This window comes from Hypanus sabinus, chromosome 5 (assembly GCF_030144855.1).
Source record: "Hypanus sabinus isolate sHypSab1 chromosome 5, sHypSab1.hap1, whole genome shotgun sequence".
Classification (NCBI taxonomy): Eukaryota; Metazoa; Chordata; class Chondrichthyes; order Myliobatiformes; family Dasyatidae; genus Hypanus; species Hypanus sabinus.
The window spans coordinates 107,298,038-107,306,524 of record NC_082710.1 but is presented as its reverse complement, the minus strand read 5'-3'; the positions used below and the strand labels follow the sequence as shown (position 1 = coordinate 107,306,524).

The following is an 8,487-nucleotide window of genomic DNA, read 5'->3' as shown; positions in this document are numbered from 1 at the left end:
GCCTTAAATACACCCGATTACATGGACTCCACAGCCATCTGTGACAATGAATTCCATAGATTCACCACTCTCTGGCTAAAGAAATTCTTCCACATCTACATTCTAAATGAATGTCCCTCTATTCTGAGGCTGTGCCCAATGGTCTTAGACTCTCTCAGCAAAAGCAATATCCTCTTCACATCTACTCTTTTGAGGCCTTTCAACAATTGATAGGTTTCAATGAGATTCCCCCCCCCCCCCCCCCCCGGCTCCCATCCGAGATTGGGGGTGTTGTGGACATCGAGGAAGTCTATTAAAGCTTGCAGCAGGATCTGGACAGAGGGATCCGGTAATACAGATCAATAATTTCTTGAAAGTGGTGTCACAGGTAAGGAAGGGGAGGGAAGTTCAAGGGGGATATTAGAGGAAGGTTTTTCACTCAGAGAGTGGTGCATGGAATGTTCTGCCTGAGTCAGTGGTGGAGGCAGATACACTAGTGAAGTTTAAGAGACTACTAGACAGGGATATGGAGGAATTTAAGGTGGGGGGTTATATGGGAGGCAGGGTTTGAGGGTCGGCACAACATTGTGGGCTGAAGGGCCTGTAACGTGCTGTACTATTCTATGTTCTATGCTCTATCCTTCTGAATTCCAGTGAGTACAGGCCCAGAGCCATCAAATGCTCCTCATACAATAAGCCTTTCAATACCAGAATTGTTTTTGTGATCTTCCTCTGAACCCTCTCCAATGTCAATATATCCTTTCTCAGATATGGGGCCCAAAGCTCAAAATAATCCTGGCAGGCATACTCTGGAAATAGCTTTTGTAGCTTTACTGCATTTATTTGGCTTTTCTCTGCTAGTGTTGTGATTGTTTTGACCCAAAGGACACACTCAGGAGCCTCTTAAACCATGCAACTTCCTTCCACTTTCTCTTGCAGAGATTGACTTCCTGTTGTCCAGCGCAGCAGCTGTTATGCTCATTCATGACGTTCCTCTTTCAGTTCTCACTATTGCTCTCATCTCAAGGTCTTGGTTGACACTCAGTCAAATTATTTTCTTCTTGTTTCAAGTGAGATCTGATCTTTATATCCACATTGCTACTTGTATATGTGGACTACTTGAGGGTTGTGGCAGCAATATTATGAAACTGGGAGAAGTAATGAGAGCTGATAGAATATGTGCACCTTGTTAATTCAACCTTTTATGCAAACACAGTTAAATCATGCATTTAGAATGAGGCTCACATTTTTACGAGTCATTTATTGCAGGTTAAAAGATGCATGGTCCAGAATCTAGAATTTAATTGAACTACATTCCAATTCTGAAGCAATAATTTTCTGAAAGCTGACCTAATAAATGCATTATGTGGCTTTGAAAGCATCGTGAACTGCACTATCACGAAATAGTAGGAATAAATCTTGGAATTCTATAATACAGCAAACTCCAAAGCTCTTGTTCCAAGCGGGTTAATGTTACTCACCTGGAAACTTTGTAGGACATCTTGCTGTTACGGCAGACTCCTCTTCTGTGTCACCTGTATTATGGGGTGGCGGGGGGGGGGGGGGGATGCTGCATTCAGTAAGTATCAGCATGGTGAAGATATGATCCATGGATGCTTAAAAAAATTGCTCAATGCTTTATGATGCTCAGTCTGTTTGGAATTGAAAATGCTTGCATTGCAATATGTCTGTTGAGCAATATTGCTATTTACAAGGGTAATGTTTAACACAAAACGTCATTAGGATCTAAGATTATGATTGCAGGAACAAGGTTGAGTTCTTTTCCAGTTTTGACAGGAAACTAATTGTTTTCACAAATTCATCTCAATTGAATTGGAGCATTTACCCACAACTATGCCTCAATGCTGAAGAAAATTTATTTCTAGAAAAATATTGTCTGCAAAGCTGGAAGAATTGCAAATAATTTCAATGCAATTGAAATTAACATTTCAAATGAGAATAAGTAAAAAAATGAATATTGAACATATTAGAACTATACAGCTGACCAAACAGGGCAAGTGGACAAGTAAATAGATTGGATATAACCTTATTCTATTATAATTTGGATATATGGCATTTTCACATTAAGCTAAAGGTAAAGTTTTCCTGTGGTTTAGTGGTAATATACACATAGGTGGAATAAGGAGTTACTTTCAGTTGGTAGTATAGCAAAAGGACTAGCCAATATAATTTGAATAGATTTAAAGAAATGGACAGGAGTTCTGAAATTGACATATTAAACTGTTTCTCATACTGTACAATATATTCACAATTCAGTTTTAACTACAGATCACTTCTATGATATTCTTAGAAGAATGTTAGCAAACATGCTGCATTTGCAGCAAGTCAGGAAAAGTCCACAGAAAATGCTGGAAACAATTTGCAGAACAATTAGCACCTGCAGACAGTAGAATGGCATTAATGGTTTTAAGTAGATCACCTTCCAGCAGGATCCATATGAAAGGTGATTCATCCTGTTCCATCAACCTAAAACATCAACTCCATCTCTCTCTCTCTCTCTCTCTCTCTCTCTCTCTCTCTCTCTCTCGCTCTCTCGCTCTCTCTCCTCTGAATAGCTTTTTCTATTTCTTTTTAATGTTAGCAATGTTTCCTGCTTGCTGATGAATACAGTTATTTGCAATAGTGATCGCAGTGGTCCATTAATGCTTTGTAGCAGGCTTGATATTGCATGGCAGCTTCCAAATCTGACTCTCAGCAAAATTACCACATGTAAACTTTGCTGCAGAAAATGTGACACCTTTTATTTAGTTACTTAATTAACATTCTCCTTTCTCATAAGGGTCCTGAATCACAGATAATCACTCGACAGGTGAGAACAGTAATAAATCTGAATTATTTGCAAATATTTGCAAGTGTTAGCCTTAAGTTATAGAATTGTTTCATATTTTATTGCACAAATCGTAACAACTTTTTAACCATTCAAAGAAATATTGTTTCTTATGAGATTTCAGAGCTACAAAAATGTGTATTGAAAGTGCGAATGATAATTGGTGAATAAAAGTATCCACTATTTATACATCGTACATTGTTAATTGAGGTGGAATGTGGCTCTTTGCATTGACTATTGAATGGCAATCTTTTGCTTTTCCACTAGTCCTATGGACCTCAAACAGTTGTTCGAGAGGTGAGAACAGAGGTGAGAATAATGAGTGAATATTTGTTAATCAAAGGGCAGAATAAATCTTGTGTGCCTGAATGATTTGCCTAGCTGCTAACTTAGTCTTTTTCTTTCCTACTAGTATTCAGAACCACGGACAATCATTCGAGAGCAGCGAACAGAGGTGAGAATAATCAGAGAATATTTAAGGATCAAGGATCAGCTTTATCTGCCATATACATTTACATGTAATCCTGTGGGGGAGTGGGGGGGGGGGTGTTAAAAGTCTCTTCCGTTGTGATTGGTTAGTTTAGAATCTGCAGCTGCTTTTCCCTCTGCCGATCTGCTTAGTGTCCAGTTTCAAATATCTTGGGTATATAAAATAGCACATGGAAGATTTAGTAAAATAGCTCTCTTCCTTTGTTTAAGGCAAGCAGACTGGGAAGGTCTGTTCCGCGTGCACTTTTAACTAATATGTTTATTGAGAATTCTGATTTGCACTGTCTGTGACTAGGGGAACATGAATGTTTGATTGAATTTTTACTGTTTGTAAATAAATGATTAATATACCTATTTGAAGTCGGTACATTTCCCATCTCACTTGCCAGACCTGCGATCCTGTTTCAACATTGCAATGTATTAGGAGACTGCTGTGATGTGTTGGCACTTAAGCCCATTACCGCTAATGCGACATGGGCTGCCAACAGCAGCTCCCCAGAGTCCTCTGCCCTGGGCCAGAGGTTGATTGGACCCGTGCCTTCCATTTTCACCACGCAAGATCATACGCCTTTCAAAGCGAAGATAGTTCCTCTCCTGGAGATGAGGTCCTTGGAGCTTCTGCTGGTGTTTCTGTGGCAACGGGTTTTTTACAAGATGGTGTTGCTAGCCTCATGCCCAACCCTCTTCCTTTCGCAACCGGGCTTGGGACCGTCTATAACGGTCTTTGTGTTGAACAACATTCAACAATTATACAGGATAATGTGTTCTTTAAAAATAAAGTTAGAAATACAGGTATGGGATAAAATGTGTGTGAATATCAGTATCTATTTAGAGTGTAAACAGCAATATAAAAAATGGTTGAAGTTAGTGCAGTGATGGGGCTAATAGATAGAGGCAAGGGGTTGGGGCTGCATAACTGGAATGGTTAATCAGATTAATTGACTGTGTGAGGGAACTGTTAAGATGGCATGAAGTATTTATTTTATTAGCCCTATAAAAGGGAGCTTTTGCTAATACAGATGAGCAAAGATCAGAATGAATCTTGTGAGCTGCTGCAAGTGTGATCTTGTATCCAGTCACTGAATTATTGCTTTTCTTTTCTACAAGTATACGGAACCACAGACAGTCATTCGTGAGGTAAGAACGTTGGCATCATGGGTGATTGGGAATGTTCTGTGGTGAATTTGTGTATAGGGTGCCCAAAGGATAGAATGTGATCATTTGGCTAGGCTCATGGAATATATATATGAGCACACACAAGGCCTAAGGTATTACATGTAATGGGCGTTTCCCCACAACCTCCCACCATTATGGAGGGAACCTTGAGGAGCCAAATTCAGAGATCATAGAGAGAATTGTTAGTGGGGGGTTGGGTGGATGGGGATCAGAGTGTAGGTGTTAACCTTGGAAAATATTGGAAGGATGGGATGTGGACAGATGATAGAAACCTGGGCAGTGGGATACAGAGTGCTTGGAGAGTAATTGCAGGATAGATACCTCAAGAAAGAGAACCACAATTTGCAGCTAATGGTACCCTAGGACACTGAGCAAGGCTCCAACCTGGAGGATGATGTACTCCTCGACTCCAGCAGTGGGCCAGGTACCTTCAGGTACTTTAACCAATGCTAAAACAAGACTTAAGCATTTGATATGGGTGTTATTGTCCAGCAGCCTCCATACTCTGCAGGGTCACCTGCATGGAAGGGCGGATAAAAATTTCAGTCCACAGTTTTCTGCTCTAATTGGAACAAGCGTATCAAGCAGAGAAGTCTGAGCATCCCTGGATCATAGGAATTGAATCAATTCTACGTGCTGTGCTAGTTGTGTCCCTTTATTCAACTCCTAAATTAGCATTTTCCTTTCCAACCGGATTTCAGAGCCACAGAAAGTCATTCACAAGGTGAGAACAATGTCACATCAAGTAACTGCAGGATGTTTGACTGGTTAATCCCTTCATGAGGAAGAACGATTTCTGTTTTATTCACTCTCTAAGGTTCACCATGGACAATCTGATTCCGGGCTGCCGGTCAGGCAAGTGAAAAAGAGAAAGAAGGTTGACACCTCAAAGTTCATGACCCCTTACCTGGAACACAGTTCCAAGATGCAGAACCTATTTAGCCTGGTATGAAACCTGTATTAATTTGGTGACAATGTATCTTTTTCCTCAATGTTCTATCCTTCTGGAGCAGGGTTCCCAACCTGGGGTCCACGGACCCCTCAGTTAATGGTAGGGGTCTATAGCATAAAAAGCTTGGGAACCCCTATTCTGTAATCTTGTTGATGAGTTGTATTTCCTTGTCAGATGAACCATGCCAATGACTGAAGAGGGCATCATATCGAAATTCTGGGGATGTTTTAATTTAAAATATTTAAATAGATTAGATTATTTGAATCATTTTTCAGTGATTGTGAAGATCCAGCACCTCTTGCAAACATTTGAAATATTTTACAGGTTTGAGGGATGGCTAAGCCTGGTGATGTGATTAAAATGGCTGTGAAATATTTCTCTGAGCTAGACCTGCTCAAGCCCTGCCACTAATACCAGCTTTGTTCAGAATTCACCAGCGATGTAGAAACCAGCTTCAGTGAAGAAGTTGCCACACTTGCATACCTTATGTGTCAGTGTGGACCACGCAACTGGAGAGTAGTGAATACGGGTGTGAATGCTGATCATTAGAGGCCCAGTGATTAGATTAAGCCTGCACCCATTTTCTGGGTGCTTGAATCTGGCATTAAGCTGGTTCCAAATTCTAGCTGGGGGATGTCTCTTCTTCCAGTTCACACAGCCAATCATCTGACTCACTTCCTTTCAGTTCTGCTGCTCTTCATCATTTTTATTTAAAAATACAGCACAGTCCCTTCTGGCCCAATGAGCCCAGTTACATGCATGTGATGAACTAACCATCTAATCTGTACGTCTTTGGAAACTGGAGCACCTGGAGGAAACCCACTGGTCATACAAACTCCTTACAGGCAGTGGCAGGAATTGAACCTGGGTTGTCGGTGCTGTTACGCTAATGTAATCCCTGCTCTCTGCTTGTAATCTAGTTAAATTGATGGTCTTTACATAATTTGCAGTTCATTATGGCATTCTTCACTGCCATCCCAGCAAATTTCATGTAATAAAAGACAGTGATAATAAACCTGATTCTGGTTCTGATATGCTTCCCAAGATCACAATAATGTTGAAGATCTCTTTCCTCAACCCTGAGAAGTGAATGCAATTTCAACCCCATTCTTAATTTTTTTTTTATTTTTGCAGCTAATTCTTTGTGGTTTTATCAAGCATTGGCCACCCAAATTCCCTTCAAGCTGAATTTTGGAGTTTTTCACTTCCTCATTTGGTAATTTATGCAACTTCCTTGACGTCCTTCCCTTCTCTGCTCAGTTCTGTCAGCATATCTTCTTCCTTCGTCCTGGGCCTCATATCAACAGCAGGAAATGTGATCTTTGTAAACTAAGGGCGGGAACTCTCCGATCTCATGAAAACTTGCTCCATGAGTACGGGACACACAATCCCAGATTACCATGGATAGGTAGCATTTACTATTTGGAGATTGCTGTTTTGAGATGAGCAATCTTACCAAGGCAGTCATTGTCAAGAGAAATGGAAATGTAAAAGCTTAACTGAGATGTTTACACAGTGACTACAGTGGCACCTTGCAGGTTACTTCATAGTACATACCAAACTTGAGGAAGAGCACCATGTTGAATTATCTATCCGTACACATTTATATTGGACTCTAGTGAATGTTGTTTTCTCTTTTTCTGAGTTTTAAAACGATCCACTTAATGACCAATGGTTAGGCCAGTCAGTAACTAGTACAGAGAATTTTGCTTTCCATAATAATCTAAGACCATAAGATATCGAAGTGCAATTAAGCCATTTCAATGGACTGTGTTTGCCTATTTTACATTGAAACTTGCATTTGTGATCCTAGGACTCAAGACATATTAAACTAAGCTCCTACTAATGTTGACAGAAGTTTTGGAGATGTGCATATGTTATAAATGGGTATCAGCTGTCTCTCTAGAATTCTTCTGCTGGTCACTGGTTATGTGAGAAACATTTCTTCCCACGTTTTTCCACTTTCAACATGTCTTCCATAAGCTGATGTGGCATCATGACAAGGCCATTAAATGTACAGCATATGTCAGTGGCTGAGTCAGCAAAGGCCAGTAAGAAAGTGCCAAGTTTTGGCATGCTGGTCCAGTGCTGAAGGCAGCTAAGCTGCACTGTAGTCATACAAATATTGTTAGTGGGGCAGTAATGTCCATGGTGATTATTTGCCTCTGGGAAAGTTAATTAACTGACACACATGGGTAAATTACTCCAGTGTATGTTTACAGTGATTGGCATTAAGGATGTATAAAGGGTGTCTTTCATGGTTCAGGCTTGAAGAAATGTGATCTCTCTTTTAGAACAAATACAAGGAACAATTTGAACGTGAGAAAGGGAAACCTTATGCCATCACCAGCGACACACCAGAATTGAGGAGAATTCGCAAAGTGCAGCAACAGCTCAGCGAGGTAAGAAGCTGGTTAATGGTCTTGCTTGGTGGCATCATCCACTTTAGATCTCAAAATCTAATATCAATTCATTTAGTAGAAAAATAACAGGCGTTAACAATCTGTGTGAATTAAATGCCTTCCATTTTCTTCTACTGCTCCACCATCCAGCATACTTACTGCCTGTTGTGCCATTGGCATTTATGGCAGCAGTGGAGTCCTCCATCACTAGTGGTGTTCAGCACTTCCTTCATCATGTCAGTAGCCTCCTCTCAGTTTTCACAACTGTTGGTCATGTAGGTCCCGGGTGGAGACTCAGAAATACCATCACACTCAGATGTAGAAGGATCCTTCATTCCTGTTTTCATAATAATTAATTTTCACCAGTCAGAGTTGTCAGCTGAACCCCCAAACCTGGAGGACCAGTGGACCACTCCTAGTCTGTCCTCTACTCTTTGGTGACCCTACCGACAGCCAAAGCATAAAGCCCCAACTCCAGCTAGCATAGCTTTCTAGGTCATTAAGGCTTGCAACCTCCAAATCATAACAAGGCTGTGATCCTCTTGGAGGTGTTATTGACATGGTCAGCATGTTTCGTTATCGTGAATTGCCCTTGAAGAGAATCTGTGGATGATGATATTTCCAGGTCCGGAGAATTATTG

General features: G+C 40.6%; 1 protein-coding gene across 1 annotated transcript in view; it reads left to right on the top strand.

Moving 5' to 3' along the window:
- The first annotated feature begins 2,294 nt into the window (after positions 1–2,294).
- neb (nebulin) overlaps positions 2,295–8,487 on the top strand; it is a 322,851-nt gene continuing 316,658 nt past the window's right edge. The window contains exons 1-6 of the mRNA XM_059971179.1: positions 2,295–2,324; positions 3,095–3,136; positions 3,240–3,281; positions 4,424–4,453; positions 5,310–5,438; positions 7,739–7,846. Of these exons, the coding sequence (XP_059827162.1) occupies positions 2,295–2,324; positions 3,095–3,136; positions 3,240–3,281; positions 4,424–4,453; positions 5,310–5,438; positions 7,739–7,846 (381 nt within the window). The remainder of the gene's footprint in view (positions 2,325–3,094; positions 3,137–3,239; positions 3,282–4,423; positions 4,454–5,309; positions 5,439–7,738; positions 7,847–8,487) is intronic.